The sequence below is a fragment of the Oncorhynchus keta genome, chromosome 19 (assembly GCF_023373465.1).
Source record: "Oncorhynchus keta strain PuntledgeMale-10-30-2019 chromosome 19, Oket_V2, whole genome shotgun sequence".
Taxonomy (NCBI): Eukaryota; Metazoa; Chordata; class Actinopteri; order Salmoniformes; family Salmonidae; genus Oncorhynchus; species Oncorhynchus keta.
In genome coordinates, this window is record NC_068439.1 from 9025847 (window position 1) to 9051159 (window position 25313).

The 25313-nt window shown below is 47.4% G+C and overlaps 1 protein-coding gene across 1 annotated transcript; it reads right to left on the bottom strand.

Annotated features, from left to right (window-relative positions):
• Positions 1-1785: 1785 nt before the first annotated feature.
• On the bottom strand, positions 1786-25016 carry LOC118379414 (low density lipoprotein receptor adapter protein 1-A-like). Its single transcript, XM_052469292.1, has 9 exons — positions 24768-25016; positions 10471-10613; positions 9971-10083; positions 9638-9752; positions 8517-8589; positions 5537-5629; positions 4941-5071; positions 4814-4848; positions 1786-2632 (listed from the first exon to the last, which is right to left on the bottom strand). The coding sequence occupies exons 1-9, from the start codon at positions 24850-24852 to the stop codon at positions 2497-2499; spliced, it is 924 nt and encodes a 307-aa protein (XP_052325252.1). The 5' UTR covers positions 24853-25016; the 3' UTR covers positions 1786-2496.
• Between the last annotated feature and the right edge of the window lie 297 nt (positions 25017-25313).

The window sequence follows — 25313 nt, forward strand, 5'->3', positions numbered from 1 at the left end:
CTAACCTTGTGTATGTGACCAATAACATCTGCTAATGTATGTGTGTGACCAATAACATCTGCTAACCTTGTTTGTGACCAATAACATCTCTAATATGTGTATGTGACCATTAACATCTGCCTAACCGTGTATGTGACCAATAACATCTGCTTACCATTTGTGTGTGACCACTTGTGTGTGTGTGTGTAACATCTGCTAACCGTGTGTGTGTGACCAATAACATCTGCTAACCATGGTATGTGACCAATAACATCTGCTTACCATGTGTGTGTGACCAATAACATCTGCTAACCGTGTGTGTGTGACCAATAACATCTGCTAACCATGTGTATGTGACCATTAACATCTGCTAACCGTGTGTATGTGACCAATAACATCTGCTAACCGTGTGTGTGTGACCAATAACATCTGCTAACCGTGTGTATGTGACCAATAACATCTGCATGTGACCAATAACATTTGTTTTAAAGCATTTAGAGTTACAAAATTGTGGAAACTATCACAAAATGTCCATGTTTTTCCAGAAATACAGATTGAAGGATTCCTGGAATAAGCAGCAAATCCAGAATACTCCAATCACAACTTCTGGAACATTTTGGAAAAGTAGCTGGAATTGTACAACACAGGCAGCAACGGCCTCTCAGTCAGTGGGTGTCAAGCAACGCCCTCTCAGTCAGTGGGTGTCAAGCAACGCCCCCTCAGTCAGTGGGTGTCAATCAACATGAAAAAATCCTTTCCTAAAAGTAGACCAAACATCCTTTTAATTTCATATGCATGATTAAAAAGTTTTATTCAAAAAGTTCTGCTGGTATACAGTACTACATGGTGCACATTGGTCATTAAGGTCAAGATAGGTTACAGAACAGGTTGAAACTGGCCATGGAAGGAAGGAAGGATTTCAATATAGTACATCACTATCCTGGGTCACATTAAGTAGGCACAAACAGGACAAATAGTTTTGAATAAGCTGGAGAAAACAAATTCAGTAAGTACCTTTTTTTTCCTTCTCCAAAGTGCTTTCTGCTGTTTCATGACAACTGAACTAAACTCTAGTATGCAAAGACTACATCCCCTAAGCAAAGTAGGGAGTACCAACCTCGATCGTCTTGCGTGGTCTGTATAGAGGCTTTGTAGTATCAAGTGTGTTTATGTAGAAGACTAATCCAAAACGTAATGTGACCGATTTATATTGAGATTAACTGACTGAAATTACACATCCCGTCCTTAGTTAGAACAAATATAAATTAGAACCAACACAAAATAAATACAAAAAGGTAAATAATGATGATTATGGTTCAAAGAGTACTGCATACTGCCGTGGTCCCAAAGAGTACTGCATACTGCCGTGGTCACAAAAAGTACTGCATACTGCTGTGGTCCCAAAGAGTACTGCCGTGGTCCCAAAGAGTACTGCATACTGCTGTGGTCACAAAGACTACTGCATACTGCAGTGGTCCCAAAGACTACTGCATACTGCAGTGGTCCCAAAGACTACTGCATACTTCAGTGGTCCCAAAGACTACTGCATACTTCAGTGGTCCCAAAGACTACTGCATACTGCAGTGGTCCCAAAGACTACTGCATACTGCAGTGGTCCCAAAGACTACTGCATACTGCCGTGGTCCCAAAGAGTACTGCCGTGGTCACAAAGAGTACTGCATACTGTGGTCCCAAAGACTACTGCATACTGCCGTGGTCCCAAAGAGTACTGCATACTGCCGTGGTCCCAAAGAGTACTGCCGTGGTCCCAAAGAGGCATACTGCCGTGGTCCCAAAGTGCCTGCCGTGGTCCCAAAGAGTACTGCATACTGCCGTGGTCCCAAAGAGTACTGCATACTCCGTGGTCCCAAAGAGTACTGCATACTGCCGTGGTCCCAAAGAGTACTGCATACTGCCGTGGTCACAAAAAGTACTGCATACTGCTGTGGTCCCAAAGAGTACTGCCGTGGTCCCAAAGAGTACTGCATACTGCTGTGGTCACAAAAAGTACTGCATACTGCTGTGGTCACAAAGACTACTGCATACTGCTGTGGTCCCAAAGACTACTGCATACTGCTGTGGTCCCAAAGAGTACTGCATACTGCTGTGATCACAAAGAGTACTGCATACTGCTGTGGTGGGGGGGGCAGGCCCTGGTTCAAGTCCCTAGCCTCTACCCATAGGTTCTTCCTGGCGGCCCCGTGTAGATCTATAAAAACTTGGTTGAAACTTGAAAAAAAAAAAAAGTATTGACAGAAGTTCAACCAAAAGCTCTCAACCTACCTTTCAGATCTATAAGGGGGGAGGGAGTCAACTAGGGAATAAGGACAGAGGCAAGGGATCGGTTTGGAATGGAGCCAAAGCCAACTCTATGGGCCCCCATCTCAAATTGACCTATGCACTTGTGCAGACCTGAGAGGAGTAAACAAATATGGTATGGTGTAGCTCCAGCGTAGGGCCTAGGGGTTTGATTTGGGATTGGGCCAAAGAGCCGAAAGGTCTCCCTCCGGTAGCCAATCAGAAGACAAAGGAGAAGTCATCTCCATTGGTGGTGTTCGATGTGTTCCCATTGGCCCGGTCAGGTTCTGTAAGCCAATCCTGGGGGGTCACCCCAACATCCAGGACCTGGGGGTTAGTACGGGACACTGCCAGTCTGGAGGGGGGGGGGACAGAAAGGAGAAATGTGATGGAATAAGACCAGAAGACCAGCAGATGTTGAATGATCACAATCAGACGTTAACTGATGCAGTATGTACAACAGTGGGTCCTACACATAAATATACCTGAAGAAAACTCGATTGAACTCTCAATTAAAATTGTATAGATGATATTAGTCGGTCTGGTAGGAGTGGACACAAACAGGAAGTTACTAAACAACACAGTCACAACACATGAGACATCCTGCCTTACCAAGCAAAAATACAGTAACTGCTAACAGAGTGGACATGAGAAAAATAGCTTTAATTTACCTTGGTTTTCAACAGTAACTTTAGTACAGTTACTGCTAACATGACCCCCATTTTCTCCTGAACACAATAGAGACAGGAGACTTGTCCACATGATTAAATATGTATTTAACATAGCAAAAATGACATGAACTAAGTTTTGACCAAATGAGCAGTTACTGCCTTTTTGCCCTGTTTTATACACAAAGGATGTTATTGTAGCACAAGGAGTGTTTATGGTTGGGTCAGTGGACTGTATAATGATGTTTTAGGTTAGGTTGGGGGCGGGGTTAGAGTCCACTCTACACCAAACACACAGCAGTGTTACCTGGAGACAGTAAACAGAAAGGAGGCGGGGCTACACACTGCTGTCATTTCCTTATTCTGTCACATTCTTCATTCTCTGTCTGGGTTGGGCTGATTTTTAGGCTGCATTAAGACTCAACTACCAGCCCCCCCCACCTCAATATGTTACCATACAATATATTTAATAAAGAAACATGAAGAGAATTCTGAATAAAGAAACTAAAATTATAAAACCTGCTTCCCCTATACTTAGTCCCACAGCCTAGTCCCACAGCCTAGTCCCACAGCCTAGTCCCACAGCCTAGTCACACAGCCTAGTCACACAGCCTAAAGCCTAGTCACACAGCCTAGTCACACAGCCTAGTCACAAAGCCTAGTCCCACAGCCTAGTCCCACAGCCTAGTCACACAGCCTAGTCACACAGCCTAAAGCCTAGTCCCACAGCCTAGTCACACAGCCTAGTCACACAGCCTAGTCCCACAGCCTAAAGCCCAGTCCCACAGCCTAAAGCCCAGTCCCACAGCCTAAAGCCCAGTCCCACAGCCTAAAGCCCAGTCCCACAGCCTAAAGCCCAGTCCCACAGCCTAAAGCCCCACAGCCTAAAGCCCAGTCCCACAGCCTAACGCCTAGTCCCACAGCCTAAAGCCCAGTCCCACAGCCTAAAGCCTAGTCCCACAGCCCAGTCCCACAGCCTAAAGCCCAGTCCCACAGCCCAAAGCCAGTCCCACAGCCCAAAAGTCCCCAGTCCCAGTCCCACAGCCTAAAGCCCAGTCCCACAGTCCCCAGCCTAAAGCCCAGTCAAAGCCTAAAGTCACACAGCCTAAAGCCCAGTCCCACAGCCTAAAGCCCAGTCACACAGCCTAAAGCCCAGTCACACAGCCTAAAGCCCAGTCACACAGCCTAAAGCCCAGTCACACAGCCTAAAGCCCAGTCACACAGCCTAAAGCCTAGTCACACAGCCTAAAGCCTAGTCACACAGCCTAAAGCCTAGTCACACAGCCTAAAGCCTATGTTCATTATACATGTCATCTGTTTGGCTTCTTTATTGAACAAAAATGTAACTGATTAATTGAACGTAATATTTTAGAATATTTGCGTACAGGATTTGTTTGTCCTAAAAATCTATTGTTTCAACATTTTATATTCATTTATATACTGACATGTTTGATATACATACTGTACATTTGTACAGACTACACCCAATATTGAACAGAAGAGGTATTTGGATTTAATTACATTTTCCTTTAATTCAAATTCTAAATGCAATTCTACATCCTGTTTGCTGCTTGAATTAAAATTCAATAATTGAGATGTATGAGGCATTGTGAATTCAAGTCTGAATTGAGGCCAACCCTGTTCTCGGTTTCATCTCTACCTCCGACCATTTCTCTCGTCTAACCTTGTAAGTCTGATGATCCATTATAGACGGAGCTGTGGAGTCACATTCTCCAAAAACTGCAATCACCTCTCAGGCAAATCTGATCTGAGCAAATCAATGAGCCGATTGATTTCTGTGGTCAATCAGCAGCAAGAAGTGACTCGCTTTATTGACAACAGATACATTTTTAGGATGAGTGTCTTACCTAGAAAAAGCCTCATCCAAGTCTTCCTCAATTTCCTGCAAGAGAGAGAGAGAGAGAGAGATTGTGAGTTTCTGTATCCAAACTATTTTTATCCCATTTAAAGAGAAACGGTTGATTTGAAACATACCCAGACAGTGTTGTTGTTATCCTCTGGAGCGGTCTGGTCGTCCACCTGGAACTCCTCGTTGCCATTGGTTTCCAGAACCACGGCAACATGAGTCCGTTCCTCCAGGTCCAGTAGGTTACCCGTGGCAACATCTATGGAGACAAAAATCAGCCAATCAAAATCAGTAAAGTTGAGTGTTTACAGTTGGACTCCAACTGCCAACAGAAAAAAAATCCTAAGGATCCAACCAAGGCCTCAGTAGGAGGAAATACAAGACAGACATTTCATTGCTAAATAACTAAGTAAATGTTATTCTGATTTACACTGTAGTCATTTAGCAGATGCTCTTATCCAGAGAGACGTACAGTTAGTGCATTCCATCGTAACATAAATCTGTTGAACATTATATTTAAAAACTCTGAACGTCTGCATTGGATAAAGATGGAGAGCGTGTGTGTTTGAGGGCTGCGTTTACAGCCAGTAAAATTCTGATATTTTTCCAGAGCTGATCGGATTGGTGAAAAAATAAATAAATAAATAAAATAAAAAATCAGAATTGGGCTTCATGTGAAAATGCAGCCTCAGTCTCGCTCTGCGTGTGATGTGTATCACCTTACCTTCTTTCAGACTAGCCAGGCTGTTGGATCCTTCTAACTGGGAGCTGCCGGATGCTTCTCCAGCCGAGCCGGACTTCACCCTGTTCTCTTTCTCTACAAGACACAAAATACTACCATCAACACACACGGCTACTGAACAGCTTCTACCCCCCCCAAGCCAAAAGACAGCAGAAACAATTCAGCACAGCAGCTACCGAACAGCAGCTACCCAGACTTTTTGCTTTGACAGCCTTTGTATTTTGTTGTTGCACCGCCTCACCTCACTGGACTCAACCCACACCTCTAATACACACGCTGCAGCTGCTACTCTGTTAATTATCTATCCTGATTCCCTAGTCACTTATCCCCCCCCTACCTACATATTACTTCAACAACCTGGTACCCATGCACCAGTACTCCTTGTACATAGCCTCGTTGCTGTCATGTTGTGATACCATTTTTCTTCCTCCTCCTTTTAGCAAATGTCTTCCTTTTTAACTCTGCACTGTTGTTTAAGGGCTGTTAACTAAACTTGTTGGTAAAGTCTACACCGGTTTTATTCACCGCATGTGACAAATAACATTCGATTTCATATAGAAAATGCTCAATTGTGACCTCGTGTGTAAATAAATGTACGTGTCCCCATTTCCCAGGTTGCGTGTAATAGGGTGTCTGTATAGCAACAATCTAATGCTATTGGCTGCATACACATATTTAAAACAGATGCCAGTGTAGCGAAATGCTTGTGTTTCTAGCTGCGACAGTGCAGTAATATCTAACTAGTATTGTCTAACAATACACAACAGTATAAAAAAATGTTAAAGACGAGCAATGTCGGAGTCTGTGTATAATACAAATATATAAATGGCCAGTATATGATAGAATATATAGCATATGTAACATTACAGTAATAGTTGGACTTAACTAGTATACAGTATATACACATATGAAGTGGGTAAAACAGGATGTAAACATTATTAAAGTGACCAGCGTTTCATGACCATGTCCACAGGAGAGCAGCTTCTAAGTAACCGGATGCTAGCCGGCTAGTGACGACGACTAAAGTTCAGTGCAGGGGGAACTGGGCAGGAGGCCGGCTAAAGTTCAGTGCAGGGGGAACTGGGCAGGAGGCCGGCTAGTGACGACGACTAAAGTTCAGGGCCTGGGGACTGGGCAGGAGGCCGGCTAGTGACGACGACTAAAGTTCAGGGCAGGGGGAACTGGGCAGGAGGCCGGCTGACGACGACTAAAGTTCAGGGCAGGGGAACTGGGCAGGAGGCCGGCTAGTGACGACGACTAAAGTTCAGGGCCTGGGGACTGGGCAGGAGGCCGGCTAGTGACGACGACTAAAGTTCAGGGCAGGGGAACTGGGCAGGAGGCTGGCTAAAGTTCAGGGCCAGGGGGAACTGGGCAGGAGGCCGGCTAAAGTTCAGGGCAGGGGGAACTGGGCAGGAGGCCGGCTAAAGTTCAGGGCCGGGGGAACTGGGCAGGAGGCCGGCTAAAGTTCAGGGCCAGGGGGAACTGGGCAGGAGGCGGGCTAAAGTTCAGGGCAGGGGAACTGGGCAGGAGGCCGGCGACTAAAGTTCAGGGCAGGGGAACTGGGCAGGAGGCTGGCTAAAGTTCAGGGCCAGGGGAACTGGGCAGGAGGCTGGCTAAAGTTCAGGGCCAGGGGGAACTGGGCAGGAGGCTGGCTAAAGTTCAGGGCCAGGGGGAACTGGGCAGGAGGCTGGGTTCAGGGCAGGGGAACTGGGCAGGAGGAGGCTAGTGACGACGACTAAAGTTCAGGGCAGGGGGAACTGGGCAGGAGGCCGGCTAAAGTTCAGGGCAGGGGGAACTGGGCAGGAGGCCGGCTAAAGTTCAGGGCAGGGGGAACTGGGCAGGAGGCCGGCTAAAGTTCAGGGCAGGGGAACTGGGCAGGAGGCCGGCTAAAGTTCAGGGCAGGGGAACTGGGCAGGAGGCCGGCTAAAGTTCAGGGCAGGGGAACTGGGCAGGAGGCCGGCTAAAGTTCAGGGCAGGGGAACTGGGCAGGAGGCCGGCTAAAGTTCAGGGCAGGGGAACTGGGCAGGAGGCCGGCTAAAGTTCAGGGCAGGGGAACTGGGCAGGAGGCCGGCTAAAGTTCAGGGCAGGGGGAACTGGGCAGGAGGCCGGCTAAAGTTCAGGGCAGGGGAACTGGGCAGGAGGCCGGCTAAAGTTCAGGGCAGGGGAACTGGGCAGGAGGCCGGCTAAAGTTCAGGGCAGGGGGAACTGGGCAGGAGGCCGGCTAAAGTTCAGGGCAGGGGGAACTGGGCAGGAGGCCGGCTAAAGTTCAGGGCAGGGGGAACTGGGCAGGAGGCCGGCTAAAGTTCAGGGCAGGGGGAACTGGGCAGGAGGCCGGCTAAAGTTCAGGGCAGGGGAACTGGGCAGGAGGCCGGCTAAAGTTCAGGGCAGGGGGAACTGGGCAGGAGGCCGGCTAAAGTTCAGGGCAGGGGGAACTGGGCAGGAGGCCGGCTAAAGTTCAGGGCAGGGGGAACTGGGCAGGAGGCCGGCTAAAGTTCAGGGCAGGGGAACTGGGCAGGAGGCTGGCTAAAGTTCAGGGCAGGGGAACTGGGCAGGAGGCCGGCTAAAGTTCAGGGCAGGGGGAACTGGGCAGGAGGCCGGCTAGTGACGACGACTAAAGTTCAGGGCAGGGGAACTGGGTTCAGGGAGGAACTGGCTAAAGTTCAGGGCAGGGGAACTGGGCAGGAGGTTGGCTAAAGTTCAGGGCAGGGGAACTGGGCAGGAGGTTGGCTAAAGTTCAGGGCAGGGGAACTGGGCAGGAGGTTGGCTAAAGTTCAGGGCAGGGGAACTGGGCAGGAGGCTGGCTAAAGTTCAGGGCAGGGGAACTGGGCAGGAGGCCGGCTAGTGGGGACTATTTAACAGTCGGATGGTCTTGAGATGGAAGCTGTCTTTCCAGCCTCAGCTTTTATACACCTGTACAGACCGTCTCCTTCTGGAGGGTAGCAGGGTTTGAACAGCAACCTACCTTCTTTGGCAACTTGCCAGAACTCAAAGGCCACTTTAAAGGCCTGTGCTACAGTCAGAGTCACTGCCTGGGCCTAGGAGAGAAAGAGACCATTCACAAAGCTGTTATAATGCTATAAGCCCCAATGAAACATTATCAATCAAAAGGACACTGAAATTAAGAGTACAGATTATTTTAAAATGGGAACTCATACAAACGTTATTGAACAAGACCAACTGAAAAATATACTTTCATTAAGTAAAATGTGTGTTTTTCAAAATCCCAGCAACACATGCAGTCGAAAAAGGGGGGCGCGAGGAGTGCAACCTTCTAATGTTTCCCCCGGGGGAATGAGAGAAGGCCAGTCAGATGGAGGGGTTATATTGGAAGCAAACATGTTTAAAGGCAGGCTTTTGTTCCAGCCCCCGCTTTAGTATACCCGAAGCAGGTGCTCAAATTAGTAGAGTCAGCTGGGTTAGAGCAGGACTGGAACAAAACCCTGCACAACCAGTAGTTATAGTAGGAAGGTTGTTAGATCCTGTTCTAAGGAGTGGATTCATTTCTGTGTCTATCCCCTAGATCAGCATTTCCTCAACCCTGGTCCTCCAGTACCCCCAACCCTGTCACCCTGGTCCTCCAGTACCCCCAACACTGTCACCCTGGTCCTCCAGTACCCCCAACACTGTCACCCTGGTCCTCCAGTAGTCTTACGATCTCTTAAAACTAGAGACATCTGTGTCGTTGTGTGAAAAAACTGCACATTTGAGGCCTTTTTTTGTCCCCAGCACAAGGTGCACCTGTGTAATGATCAAGCTGTTTAATCAGCTTCTTGATATGCCACACCTGTCAGGTGGATGGATTATCTTGGCAAAGGAGAAATGCTCACTAACATGTATATAAAACTAATTTGAGCACAACATTGGGGATGAATAAGCTTTTTTGTGCAGTATGGAACATTTCTGGGATCTTTCATTTCAGCTCATGAAACCAACACTTTACATGTTGTGTTTATATTTTTGTTCAGTGTAGATAAGTAAAAATAATAGTTTACAGGAGGTCCAAGCAGAGGCATAAGAATATTTCTTAGACTCATCCAGTCCTTTCAGATTATAGGGGTTGTTGTGGTGTCAGTTCACACTCACCACTTTCCTCTTGGAGCAGAGGTAGGCGTGGCACTCCAGTGTTCCGTTAAGGGTGTTCTGGGAAATGTAGGCAAACACCTTGTCGTGCAGCTTGTCCGCCGTGCAGTAGGATATCCTGCAGGACACAAGGGCAAAGGTTAAAATGTCAGAGGGAAAAATAAATTCAGCGGTTTACAGTTATGGTTCAAAATGGCAAGTGTCCTCAGAGAGAGAGAGGGGAGAGAGGAGAGAGAGGAGAGGAGAGATCACCCAGCTCTGTGGAGGTCTGGTCTCCTGTAGGGAGATGTATGTTCAAAGACATTTGCCCTCTCCCCACCACACACACACACACACCTGTATATGGAGATGTTGTCTAGCAGCTGGTTGGTCAGACTATCGTAGAGCATTATACCCTGAGGAGAAACCTTCAGAGAAACCTTCGGAGGCTTCTTACCTCCCGCTTTGGCCTGGAGGGGATAGAGTTGAAGACAGAGAATATAGATTCATTACAAATCATTTATTCCTAATGGCCCTGGCCTGGATCAATATGAGATAATTAGACAAAGATCTTAAAATAATAAATCACAATAATAGATATATCTATTATCAGTAAGCATTGATGCTAAGATAAAAGATTATCAACAATATGAAACCAATACAGCTATTTGATCATTTGTTTTTAAAGGAGCCACGTTATTTAGTTATCGTGAAGTACTTAAAAAAAAAAAAATGCTGTTCTTGAGAGCAAAAGCAATCAAGATCAACTCCAAAAATATCATCTAAAATCAAGACTTTAGGAACTTCCTGTGCTTTGAAATTCCAATCCCTCCTACTTGTATGGCATCACAGCTCACCATGGCAACGATCCTCTTGACAGCAGCTGCTGATAGGTCCTCTCCTTTGGCCTGGTCCACCACGGTCATGCCTAGGTGGCGGAGGTTAAAGGTCATTCCCTCCACAACAGTCTCCCTCGTGTCGGTCCAGTTCTCAGGAAGTTCTAGAGAGAAGGTTATAGGTTATAAGATTGTAAGGAATAGGGGGTCAACCACAGCAAGGTTGTTATAGTAAAACAAAAACTGAAACTAAATAAAGAAAATACAATAATATAGTAAACTGAAGAAAAAAAATAACCATAATTTGTTAGGATTTATCTTCTAAACTTTGGCCAAAAATCAAAATGGAGTTTAATGCTGAAAGTAGATGCAGAGGTTTCAAAGAGCTACTGATAATGATGCACAAGCTAGGCCACTAACTAACTGGGAAGAAATCTGAGGTGCGAGCATGGAGCGCGACTGGGCCAAGCTAGAGCAGCTTGTGAAGTTGCTGGAGCCGTTCGCAATCCACACCGACTTCAAACTGACAGCCGGTCACCGTCTGACGTGGTACCGTGTCGTCTCAACCTCGAGTCAAACTTGCAGTCAACTACTGTTGCAAAACAGTTGGCCCAGGTCCTCCTGAAGTCACTGCGTGAGCGCTTTGCACGCAAACTTCAATCCTCACTCTACAGCAGCTTGCTCAACATAGATGGAGCTGATGAGGGAAGCAGAGTCTATTGTACTTCAGCAAATCAGAGAGTACAGCCATGGAGCAGCAGGACCCCAAGCAAGATGACAGCACGTTGAATCCAGCAAGCATCTCGACCACAGTTCTTCAGAAATATATTTTCCTCTCAACGAGGATAGTCCAGCCGGAAGGTCAACCTGTCAGGGCATTGTGTCCTGTGTGAGCTGTGGGAATACCTGGGAGAGGTCAAGGTGAGCATGTTTACAGAGTCACCTCTCCAGTTCTGGCAGGCAAGGATGGCTGTTTATCCAAAAGCTGTGGTTTCTGCACCTGCATCCCAAGCGTTCGTGGAGAGAATATTCTGTCTGTGGACAACAGTCATCAGGCTTGAGAAACCGAACGAACGCGGAGTCTTGTTTGGTTTAACAGAAACACAAGTTAGCATGGGCAGTGACCTTGGACTTTCGCCATTTATTTAGTCAACTGGGCATGACCTAATGACCCGGGGTTGGCATGACCTAATGACCCGGGGTTGGCATGACCTAATGACCCAGGTGGCATGACCTAATGACCCGGGGTTGGCATGACCTAATGACCCGGTTGGAGTCATGACAGCAGGGTCATCAGGAAGGAATCAGTCAATGAATTTCTCTTGTAGAACAAAATGGACCATTTCAAGAGAGATGTCCTCAATGGTGCTTCCCACACTCTCACAGAAACCCTAATCACACAGAGATGTAGTCTATCCAAGTCTATGGTCCCCATCTCCTTATGCATTACTGCCCCCCAGTGGCAAGAAGTGACATTCCAAAAAACTAACTAAGCCTACAACACATAAATGTCTGACTCCCACAGCCACTTTCTTTCCCAAACAGAAAATAAATATATATTTTTTAAACTAAAAATGTTTAGCAAAATAACCAGTAAATCAAGTCAGAAAACACTAACTAAACTGAATTTCAAATAAAAATCTAAAAACTAATATAAAAATAAAAAAAATCACAAAACTATAATAAAGTTTGAACCATAGAGATATATACTCTATGGGATCAAGATCAAGGTCATGACCTCCAGGTTGTTCTCACATGTTTCCAAGCAGCAAGGTGGGTCAAAGTCCAGATGCTATATTCAACTATGTTTGAGAACAGGGTCAATATTATGAGATAGATGTAGGTTGCTACATCTGTCTCTGAAATAGTGTCGAGTCAGTCGTGTGGAGCTAAAAGATATTTTCCTTTAAAACAGGACTTTGAATATGAACATTAAAAAGTAAAAAATAAAATAAAAACACTGTATATGGATCATGGTGAAAGAAAACAACTTTTAGGCAAAAGTACACGTTTTTACTCAGAACTAACCTATAGCTGACAGGCAAAAGTACACATTTTTACTCAGAACTAACCTATAGCTGACAGGCAAAAGTACACGTTTTTACTCAGAACTAACCTATAGCTGACCTGCAAAAGTACACGTTTTTACTCAGAACTAACCTATAGCTGACCTGCAAAAGTACACGTTTTTACTCAGAACTAACCTATAGCTGACCTGCAAAAGTACACGTTTTTACTCAGAACTAACCTATAGCTGACCTGCAAAAGTACACGTTTTTACTCAGAACTAACCTATAGCTGACCTGCAAAAGTACACGTTTTTACTCAGAACTAACCTATAGCTGACCTGCAAAAGTACATGTTTTTACTCAGAACTAACCTATAGCTGACCTGCAAAAGAGGGCAAAAATATTGAGGGGGAGAAAAGGGAAAGCATATTGAGAGACAAAAAAAATGGAAGTCTTGTACACCAACTTTGACAAGTAATGATAAGAGAAATATGGTTCTGTTCCAGAGTCTCCATCAATGTTTTCATTCTTTTTATCCTGGAGTAAGTTATCTAGGACCAGCTACCCTCTAAGAAACCTCTGCCTGACAACTTCTAGCCTACTGCACCGTCGCTAGCTGCACTCATCATGGAGAAGAAACAGTGGGCGTGGTATTTGGATAGAGCTTTGTAGATGGGAAGCCAGGCAAATTAAACCTTAACACGCAGTAGGTAACGTCATCCTACTTCCATGTTGAATTGAAGGAGACAGACGGAAGGCCAAACGGGGGGGGTAGTGAGTAATATAAACTATTGAAGTCAATTCTCTCATTCCTTATCGGTTCTGTAGCCTTCTAGAGCTCTGGAGATCTAGTGCCATACACACAGATACAGACCTTCTCTCTCACCCAGACGCAGACAGACCTCTCTCACCCAGACCTTCTCTTTCACGCAGACGCAGACAGACACACAGACCTTCTCTCTCACCCAGACACACCACATTGACATTCTCTCACAGACCAAGAGCTACCACATACACACCATCCCCAGAACGGTTCCATTTAAAAATACAAAACAGTCCCAGTGTTTTTTCTGACTAATGACCATAACATATACATCACTGCATACCATGAGGAGTATGTATGTATGTATGTATGTATGTATGTATGTATGTATGTATGTGTGTGTGTGTGTGGTAACAAGCAGCTCAGCTTTGTGGAGGAGGCTCCAAAAAGACCAGGCAGAAGGCATAGATGTTAGCCCTGTCAGACTTTATGTAGACCGTAGACCTAAAGTGACGCACTGGATCTATATGGCAGAAACACATATCCTAGCCACTTTCATTTCTCTCTCCCCCCCCCCTCCTTCCATTCATCTGACTGCCTGAGGACCAGATGGATGGGTTAGGGTTCAGGGGTCAGTGAGGGGAATCAGCTGAATGTAGGGGTGTGGGGTGACAGACGCACGCCTAATGTGGGGTGACAGACGCACGCCTAATGTGGGGTGACAGACGCACGCCTAATGTGGGGTGACAGACGCACGCCTAATGTGGGGTGACAGACGCACGCCTAATGTGGGGTGACAGACGCACGCCTAATGTGGGGTGACAGACGCACGCCTAATGTGGGGTGACAGACGCCTAAACATCGTCATTAATGACTTTCCTTATCAAAACACACAACAAAAAAATCAATGACTTTGGCAGAGATGGTTATGAAGGAAAGAGGTCAACTGAAGTGATTTCTGATGGACTTGTTCTTGAGTGCTTCTTTGTAGTTTGCATCATTGCCAAGTCTTCAAGTATGAGGGATAAGATGAATGGAAGGAGGGGGAGAGAGAGAGAAATTAGGGGAACAGTGGAGGGAGAAATGAAGAAGGCTAGGATGTGTTTCTGCCATATAGATCCAGTGTGTCACTAAGTCTACGGTCTACATAAAGTCTGTTATCTAGGGACATTGGACTACTAGGAGCCGACTTCTGACAGAGCTAACATCCAATGAAAACACTGCTTCTTAGAAGGCCTGTAGGGCTATGTCCAATGAAAACACTGCTTCTTAGAAAACCTGTAGGGCTATGTCCAATGAAAACACTGCTTCTTAGAAGGCCTGTAGGGCTATGTCCAATGAAAACACTGCTTCTTAGAAGAGCAGAGAGGGTTCACGTTCATGTCAGGTTTCTGGATGTAAGTTGAACCTATAGACTACAGTGACACACACACGATAACGCAGGGAGGTCGACCACTCAGTCCCAATGTAGATCAAAGGTCACAAAAACATTGCCACAGCAACAGGAAACACACACACACACATACAAAGCCCTTTAGCAACACAACAGCCAATTAGAATCCAGGGTTTTCAAGGTGGATGTAAATGACTGAACAAACAATAATAGTGAATTCTCAGAACTCTGTCAACGACACCTATAGGAATGATGAAAAACATTCAATTCATAGAAGTCAACACGTACTATAGGAGTGTGTGTGTGTGTGTGTGTGTGGGGGGGGGGGGTAGAACTAAATGGATTTCACAGAACTAGGTATGACTGAATAAACATGACTAATGAGTATTCTAGTTCCTAAATGGTATGTACTCTGAAATTAAGCAGAGCCTTATAATACTGTATAACAAATAAGAGGACAAAACGATATTGTTGGTGATCTGTAGTAATATGGAAGTGATGTGGCCTCAAATGGACCTATATTACCCAATGGTGCTGGGACAAGAGGAACGGGTGCTGGGACAAGAGGAACGGGAGGGGTGCTGGGACAAGAGGAACGGGAGGGGTGCTGGGACAAGAGGAAAGGGAGGGGTGCTGGGACAAGAGGAAAGGGAGGGGTGCTGGGACAAGAGGAAAGGGAGGGGTGCTGGGACAAGAGGAAAGGGAGGGGTGCTGGGACAAGAGGAAAGGGAGGGGTGCTGGGACAAGAGGTTTGGGAGGGGTGCTGGGACAAGAGGAACGGGAGGGGTGCTGGGACAAGAGGAAAGGGAGGGGTGCTGGGACAAGAGGAAAGGGAGGGGTGCTGGGACACGTCGCCCTTGGCGTTGCAGAGAAAAATGAGTTTTCTGGGAGACTGTAAATAGATTATGCATCTGTGCCTGAGGGCAACTTATATCCAAAAGGAAGATATTGTCCCCAGTCTACATGTCTGACCATGGCCATTCCTGCAGGCTGAACGATATGGGTCAGTAGTAATGACTGATGACTCCCCCTCAACCTGGAAAACCAATTCAGAAAACCCTAAACAGTCAGAAAGCCTACTGTAGATTAGAGGCCAGAAAGCAGGTCACTGCCAGTAGCTTAAAAAAAAATAAAAAAAATAAATAAACATTACCTACCTCTACCCTGTAGCTCTACATCACAGTTAAATCAACATTACCTACCTCTACCCTGTAGCTCTACATCACAGTTAAATCAACATGACATTTTGTGATAACTTGAACATGATTTCACGAGTTATTTAACGAGGCAACTCAGTTAAGAACAATTTATTATTATTATTTATTTTTTACAATGACGGCCTCCCTCGGTCAAACCCTCCCTTAACCCGGATGACGCCAGGCCAATTGTGCGCCTCCCTATGAGACTTCCCATCACAGTCGGTTATGATACACCCCTGGATCGAACCAGGGTCTGTAGTGACGCCTCGAGCACTGAGATGCAGTGCCTTTAGACTGCTGCGCCACTCGGTAGGCCCCTTAAAAAAAAAAAGAGGCTTTAATAAAACACAATATCCGTAAGTGTGCGGAATGTTGACAACAGAGTAAGCACCAGCAGTTCTCAAAGCTGAACCCAGCCACGCTGCAGACCAGAGGAAGCACCAGCAGTTCTCAAAGCTGAACCCAGCCACGCTGCAGACCAGAGGAAGCACCAGCAGTTCTCAAAGCTGAACCCAGCCACGCTGCAGACCAGAGGAAGCACCAGCAGTTCCCAAAGCTGAACCCAGCCACGCTGCAGACCAGAGGAAGCACCAGCAGTTCCCAAAGCTGAACCCAGCCACGCTGCAGACCAGAGGAAGCACCAGCAGTTCCCAAAGCTGAACCCAGCCACGCTGCAGACCAGAGGAAGCACCAGCAGTTCCCAAAGCTGAACCCAGCCACGCTGCAGACCAGAGGAAGCACCAGCAGTTCTCAAAGCTGAACCCAGCCACGCTGCAGACCAGAGGAAGCACCAGCAGTTCCCAAAGCTGAACCCAGCCACGCTGCAGACCAGAGGAAGCACCAGCAGTTCTCAAAGCTGAACCCAGCCACGCTGCGGACCAGAGGAAGCACCAGCAGTTCTCAAAGCTGAACCCAGCCACGCTGCGGACCAGAGGAAGCACCAGCAGTTCCCAAAGCTGAACCCAGCCACGCTGCGGACCAGAGGAAGCACCAGCAGTTCTCAAAGCTGAACCCAGCCACGCTGCAGACCAGAGGAAGCACCAGCAGTTCCCAAAGCTGAACCCAGCCACGCTGCAGACCAGAGGAAGCACCAGCAGTTCCCAAAGCTGAACCCAGCCACGCTGCAGACCAGAGGAAGCACCAGCAGTTCTCAAAGCTGAACCCAGCCACGCTGCAGACCAGAGGAAGCACCAGCAGTTCCCAAAGCTGAACCCAGCCACGCTGCGGACCAGAGGAAGCACCAGCAGTTCTCAAAGCTGAACCCAGCCACGCTGCGGACCAGAGGAAGCACCAGCAGTTCCCAAAGTTGAACCCAGCCACGCTGCGGACCAGAGGAAGCACCAGCAGTTCTCAAACCTGAACCCAGCCACGCTGCAGACCAGAGGAAGCACCAGCAGTTCTCAAAGCTGAACCCAGCCACGCTGCAGACCAGAGGAAGCACCAGCAGTTCTCAAACCTGAACCCAGCCACGCTGCAGACCAGAGGAAGCACCAGCAGTTCTCAAAGCTGAACCCAGCCACGCTGCAGACCAGAGGAAGCACCAGCAGTTCCCAAAGCTGAACCCAGCCACGCTGCAGACCAGAGGAAGCACCAGCAGTTCCCAAAGCTGAACCCAGCCACGCTGCAGACCAGAGGAAGCACCAGCAGTTCCCAAAGCTGAACCCAGCCACGCTGCAGACCAGAGGAAGCACCAGCAGTTCTCAAAGCTGAACCCAGCCACGCTGCAGACCAGAGGAAGCACCAGCAGTTCCCAAAGCTGAACCCAGCCACGCTGCGGACCAGAGGAAGCACCAGCAGTTCTCAAAGCTGAACCCAGCCACGCTGCGGACCAGAGGAAGCACCAGCAGTTCCCAAAGCTGAACCCAGCCACGCTGCAGACCAGAGGAAGCACCAGCAGTTCTCAAAGCTGAACCCAGCCACGCTGCAGACCAGAGGAAGCACCAGCAGTTCTCAAAGCTGAACCCAGCCACGCTGCAGACCAGAGGAAGCACCAGCAGTTCTCAAACCTGAACCCAGCCACGCTGCGGACCAGAGGAAGCACCAGCAGTTCTCAAAGCTGAACCCAGCCACGCTGCAGACCAGAGGAAGCACCAGCAGTTCCCAAAGCTGAACCCAGCCACGCTGCAGACCAGAGGAAGCACCAGCAGTTCCCAAAGCTGAACCCAGCCACGCTGCAGACCAGAGGAAGCACCAGCAGTTCCCAAAGCTGAACCCAGCCACGCTGCAGACCAGAGGAAGCACCAGCAGTTCCCAAAGCTGAACCCAGCCACGCTGCAGACCAGAGGAAGCACCAGCAGTTCCCAAAGCTGAACCCAGCCACGCTGCAGACCAGAGGAAGCACCAGCAGTTCCCAAAGCTGAACCCAGCCACGCTGCAGACCAGAGGAAGCACCAGCAGTTCCCAAAGCTGAACCCAGCCACGCTGCAGACCAGAGGAAGCACCAGCAGTTCTCAAAGCTGAACCCAGCCACGCTGCAGACCAGAGGAAGCACCAGCAGTTCCCAAAGCTGAACCCAGCCACGCTGCAGACCAGAGGAAGCACCAGCAGTTCTCAAAGCTGAACCCAGCCACGCTGCGGACCAGAGGAAGCACCAGCAGTTCTCAAAGCTGAACCCAGCCACGCTGCGGACCAGAGGAAGCACCAGCAGTTCCCAAAGCTGAACCCAGCCACGCTGCAGACCAGAGGAAGCACCAGCAGTTCTCAAAGCTGAACCCAGCCACGCTGCAGACCAGAGGAAGCACCAGCAGTTCCCAAAGCTGAACCCAGCCACGCTGCGGACCAGAGGAAGCACCAGCAGTTCCCAAAGCTGAACCCAGCCACGCTGCAGACCAGAGGAAGCACCAGCAGTTCCCAAAGCTGAACCCAGCCACGCTGCGGACCAGAGGAAGCACCAGCAGTTCCCAAAGCTGAACCCAGCCACGCTGCGGACCAGAGGAAGCACCAGCAGTTCTCAAAGCTGAACCCAGCCACGCTGCGGACCAGAGGAAGCACCAGCAGTTCCCAAAGTTGAACCCAGCCACGCTGCGGACCAGAGGAAGCACCAGCAGTTCTCAAACCTGAACCCAGCCACGCTGCAGACCAGAGGAAGCACCAGCAGTTCTCAAAGCTGAACCCAGCCACGCTGCGGACCAGAGGAAGCACCAGCAGTTCTCAAAGCTGAACCCAGCCACGATGCGGACCAGAGTAAGCACCAGCAGTTCCCAAAGCTGAACCCAGCCACGCTGCGGACCAGAGTAAGCACCAGCAGTTCCCAAAGCTGAACCCAGCCACGCTGCGGACCAGAGTAAGCACCAGCAGTTCCCAAAGCTGAACCCAGCCACGCTGCGAACCAGAGGAGAAGAGGTAAGAGCGATAACTGGGCCCAAAAAGCAGTCATCTCCAGCAGGTGATGTTTTTGGATTAAAAAAAAATGTATAAGCTCACCAAGCGAGGGGTTTTTGTACGAGTGTTGAATGTGGTTAAACAAAACATGTAATGGTTTATTTGCTACGTCTTATTTGATAGAATCTAAGTTTGGTTGTCGAGTGTACGGATATAAAAACTGAGAAGAAAATAAAAAAAAACTACAAACACTTTATATCAAAGTTGCGCCTGTTGTTCACACACGTGTCTGCCCTCTTATTGGCTAGAACGTTCCCACCTGACCTTAGCTCCTCCCCCGACTGCCTTTCATTTATATATCGGTTGTCAGAGCGGCCATTTGAGTATCTGGTTAATAGCAGCATGGTTAATGTTACTGGCTGGTCCCTGTAGCTGATATCTTGTCTATAGTGATCAGTAGGTCTAATTTCCCCAGACGCCACCGAATCACCCACCTGGCCCAGGATCAAGGGAGAATCTGCATCCCACCCTATTCTCTACATAGTGCACTACTTTTGACCTGAGCCTTATGGGACCCTGGTCAATAGTAGTGCACTATGTCACCAATAGGGTGGTCAACTGACCTTCCATGTGCCCTCCCACCCCCCCATGAAAATATTATTGGAGTAAAAGTTTATTTTTTTATGTATTTAGTTTTCAAATGTACTTAAGTATCAAGTATTACACACACTACAACTGACATTAATTTACAAACAAAGCATCTGTTTAATGAGTCCTCCAGATCAGAGGCTAGAAGGGATGACCAGGGATGTTCTCTGTTTAGTGAGTCCTCCAGATCAGAGGCTAGAAGGGATGACCAGGGATGTTCTCTGTTTAGTGAGTCCTCCAGATCAGAGGCTAGAAGGGATGACCAGGGATGTTCTCTGTTTAATGAGTCCTCCAGATCAGAGGCTAGAAGGGATGACCAGGGATGTTCTCTGTTTAGTGAGTCCTCCAGATCAGAGGCTAGAAGGGATGACCAGGGATGTTCTCTGTTTAATGAGTCCTCCAGATCAGAGGCTAGAAGGGATGACCAGGGATATCCTCTGTTTAGTGAGTCCTCCAGATCAGAGACAGTAGGGATGTCCTCTGTTTAGTGAGTCCTCCAGATCAGAGACAGTAGGAATGACCAGGGATATCCTCTGTTTAGTGAGTTCTCCAGATCAGAGGCAGTAGGAATGACCAGGGATATCCTCTGTTTAGTGAGTCCTCCAGATCAGAGACAGTAGGAATGACCAGGGATATCCTCTGTTTAGTGAGTTCTCCAGATCAGAGGCAGTAGGAATGACCAGGGATATCCTCTGTTTAGTGAGTTCTCCAGATCAGAGGCAGTAGGAATGACCAGGGATATCCTCTGTTTAGTGAGTCCTCCAGATCAGAGACAGTAGGAATGACCAGGGATATCCTCTGTTTAGTGAGTTCTCCAGATCAGAGGCAGTAGGAATGACCAGGGATATCCTCTGTTTAGTGAGTCCTCCAGATCAGAGACAGTAGGAATGACCAGGGATATCCTCTGTTTAGTGAGTCCTCCAGATCAGAGGCAGTAGGAATGACCAGGGATATCCTCTGTTTAGTGAGTCCTCCAGATCAGAGGCAGTAGGAATGACCAGGGATATCCTCTGTTTAGTGAGTCCTCCAGATCAGAGACAGTAGGAATGACCAGGGATGTTCTCTGTTTAGTGAGTCCTCCAGATCAGAGGCAGTAGGGATGACCAGGGATATCCTCTGTTTAGTGAGTCCTCCAGATCAGAGGCAGTAGGGATGACCAGCAGGGATATCCTCTGTTTAGTGAGTCCTCCAGATCAGATGCAGTAGGAATGACCAGGGATATCCTCTGTTTAGTGAGTCCTCCAGATCAGATGCAGTAGGAATGACCAGGGATATCCTCTGTTTAGTGAGTCCTCCAGATCAGAGGCAGTAGGAATGACCAGGGATATCCTCTGTTTAGTGAGTCCTCCAGATCAGAGACAGTAGGAATGACCAGGGATATCCTCTGTTTAGTGAGTCCTCCAGATCAGATGCAGTAGGAATGACCAGGGATATCCTCTGTTTAGTGAGTCCTCCAGATCAGAGGCAGTAGGAATGACCAGGGATATCCTCTGTTTAGTGAGTCCTCCAGATCAGATGCAGTAGGAATGACCAGGGATATCCTCTGTTTAGTGAGTCCTCCAGATCAGATGCAGTAGGAATGACCAGGGATATCCTCTGTTTAGTGAGTCCTCCAGATCAGAGGCAGTATGACCAGGGATATCCTCTGTTTAGTGAGTCCTCCAGATCAGATGCAGTAGGAATGACCAGGGATATCCTCTGTTTAGTGAGTCCTCCAGATCAGAGGCAGTATGACCAGGGATATCCTCTGTTTAGTGAGTCCTCCAGATCAGAGGCAGTAGGAATGACCAGGGATATCCTCTGTTTAGTGAGTCCTCCAGATCAGAGGCAGTATGACCAGGGATATCCTCTGTTTAGTGAGTCCTCCAGATCAGATGCAGTAGGAATGACCAGGGATATCCTCTGTTTAGTGAGTCCTCCAGATCAGATGCAGTAGGGATGACCAGGGATGTCCTCTGTTTAGTGAGTCCTCCAGATCAGATGCAGTAGGAATGACCAGGGATATCCTCTGTTTAGTGAGTCCTCCAGATCAGAGGCAGTAGGGATGACCAGGGATATCCTCTGTTTAGTGAGTCCTCCAGATCAGAGACAGTAGGGATGACCAGGGATATCCTCTGTTTAGCGAGTCCTCCAGATCAGAGGCAGTAGGGATGACCAGGGATATCCTCTGTTTAGCGAGTCCTCCAGATCAGAGGCAGTAGGGATGACCAGGGATATCCTCTGTTTAGCGAGTCCTCCAGATCAGAGACAGTAGGGATGACCAGGGATGTTCTCTGTTTAGTGAGTCCTCCAGATCAGAGGCAGTAGGGATGACCAGGGATATCCTCTGTTTAGCGAGTCCTCCAGATCAGAGGCAGTAGGGATGACCAGGGATATCCTCTGTTTAGCGAGTCCTCCAGATCAGAGGCAGTAGGGATGACCAGGGATATCCTCTGTTTAGCGAGTCCTCCAGATCAGAGGCAGTAGGGATGACCAGGGATATCCTCTGTTTAGCGAGTCCTCCAGATCAGAGGCAGTAGGGATGACCAGGGATATCCTCTGTTTAGTGAGTCCTCCAGATCAGAGACAGTAGGAATGACCAGGGATATCCTCTGTTTAGTGAGTCCTCCAGATCAGATGCAGTAGGAATGACCAGGGATATCCTCTGTTTAGTGAGTCCTCCAGATCAGAGGCAGTAGGAATGACCAGGGATATCCTCTGTTTAGTGAGTCCTCCAGATCAGATGCAGTAGGAATGACCAGGGATATCCTCTGTTTAGTGAGTCCTCCAGATCAGATGCAGTAGGAATGACCAGGGATATCCTCTGTTTAGTGAGTCCTCCAGATCAGAGGCAGTATGACCAGGGATATCCTCTGTTTAGTGAGTCCTCCAGATCAGATGCAGTAGGAATGACCAGGGATATCCTCTGTTTAGTGAGTCCTCCAGATCAGAGGCAGTATGACCAGGGATATCCTCTGTTTAGTGAGTCCTCCAGATCAGAGGCAGTAGGAATGACCAGGGATATCCTCTGTTTAGTGAGTCCTCCAGATCAGAGGCAGTATGACCAGGGATATCCTCTGTTTAGTGAGTCCTCCAGATCAGATGCAGTAGGAATGACCAGGGATATCCTCTGTTTAGTGAGTCCTCCAGATCAGATGCAGTAGGGATGACCAGGGATGTCCTCTGTTTAGTGAGTCCTCCAGATCAGATGCAGTAGGAATGACCAGGGATATCCTCTGTTTAGTGAGTCCTCCAGATCAGAGGCAGTAGGAATGACCAGGGATATCCTCTGTTTAGTGAGTCCTCCAGATCAGATGCAGTAGGAATGACCAGGGATATCCTCTGTTTAGTGAGTCCTCCAGATCAGAGGCAGTAGGAATGACCAGGGATATCCTCTGTTTAGTGAGTCCTCCAGATCAGATGCAGTAGGGATGTTCTCTGTTTAGTGAGTCCTCCAGATCAGATGCAGTAGGGATGACCAGGGATATCCTCTGTTTAGTGAGTCCTCCAGATCAGAGGCAGTAGGAATGACCAGGGATATCCTCTGTTTAGTGAGTCCTCCAGATCAGATGCAGTAGGAATGACCAGGGATATCCTCTGTTTAGTGAGTCCTCCAGATCAGAGGCAGTATGACCAGGGATATCCTCTGTTTAGTGAGTCCTCCAGATCAGATGCAGTAGGAATGACCAGGGATATCCTCTGTTTAGTGAGTCCTCCAGATCAGATGCAGTAGGGATGACCAGGGATGTCCTCTGTTTAGTGAGTCCTCCAGATCAGATGCAGTAGGAATGACCAGGGATATTCTCTGTTTAGTGAGTCCTCCAGATCAGAGGCAGTAGGAATGACCAGGGATATCCTCTGTTTAGTGAGTCCTCCAGATCAGATGCAGTAGGAATGACCAGGGATGTTCTCTGTTTAGTGAGTCCTCCAGATCAGAGACAGTAGGAATGACCAGGGATGTTCTCTGTTTAGTGAGTCCTCCAGATCAGAGGCAGTAGGAATGACCAGGGATGTTCTCTGTTTAGTGAGTCCTCCAGATCAGAGGCAGTAGGGATGTTCTCTGTTTAGTGAGTCCCCCTTCTCTTGATAAGTGAATTAGACCATTTCTGTCCTGTTAAACACTCAACATGTAAAGAGCACTTTTGGGTGCCAGAGAAAATGTATGGAGTAAAAAGTACATTCATTTTATTTATGAATGTAGTGAAGTAAACGTTGTCAAAATATAATAAAGTATAGTGAAAATACACACAAAAAATACTTTAGTACTTTAAAGTATTTTTTACTTAAGTACTTTACACCACTGCTATTTATGTACAGGCAGAATTACCCTAATTAGGCTACTGTAATAGTACACAGAAGTGTCAGTAAAAGAGTGTCCCAATATAGGGACAAAGTAGACCGCATACAGGAAATAGAGTACCGTTATCCAAACATGCAATTAAGTCATTTGCATGAGAGATGAATATGGTCATCAAGGGTGTGGTGCATTTCAGCCTCTGATCTCAAAATTGGGAAGATTTGGGGATAGTGGATTACTAGATAGGAATGTCCTCAGCCTACACTGCCAGTTCCATCCAAACCCCCCCCCCCCAAAAAAAACAAAAACAAAAAGCGGTATGATATTGTAACCGGGTTCATTTCATAGGAAACACGTAGTTGCTACATGTTTTTTTTTTACTTGATTGGTAGCGTAATGGTGCCACCAATCATGACAACGGTAGGCCAGCCTAGTGAGTGAACTAATGACAAACATGCAACGGATATGTTTGATGAGATTATGTAGAAGTGTTGCTCTGAATGTAACAAGAGTTATCAAGTAGCCAACAAACGGTCAGAAATTCGGCATAACATGAAAATTGGACCCACAAACATAAAAACAAAAATTGGCAAGTGTTAATAATTCGCTGTGTTTACACCACTAAAACAATGTTTTTGTTTTCGAATGCTTTGTTCAGTATAAATAAAATAACCAGAGGAAGTTTTCACTTAATTAAAACAAATCTTACTTTTATGTTTGCCGGAATTCCAAGACCGTTTCGCGATGCTTGGACTTCGGATGATCGCTCTTCCAGCCGACCGTAAGGCATCCATCACCGACTTTAGGACAAGACAACTTGACAAAGGTGTTTGTAGACCGCAGAGCTCAAAAGACTGTAGTTGACTTCGAGTGTTTGGAATGAGTTGAAATAGGACCCGGTGGACGGGGCTATATCCGCCAATCAACCGAACGGGGATCCCCACGGTCACATACGTCAGGAGGGAATCCCAAGAGGTCAAAATAGTGTCAAACTGCCTTTGCTTTATTACCGATTATCTGCAACTGTGATATCAACAAATGATAACGAAGATGCTAGACTACTTATCACAATGTTTTAAAACATTTTTTTTTTAAAGCGCAACAGTCATGAGTTATCAACAAAAAATAACGTACTGTCGCCACCTTGTGATCATAAACTGTAACACTCCTGCATACCATTCTAATCCGTAATCAGTATTGAAGTAAACCAGCGGAAAAAGCTATGTTCACAGACAAAATAGGAACTCTTAAGTTT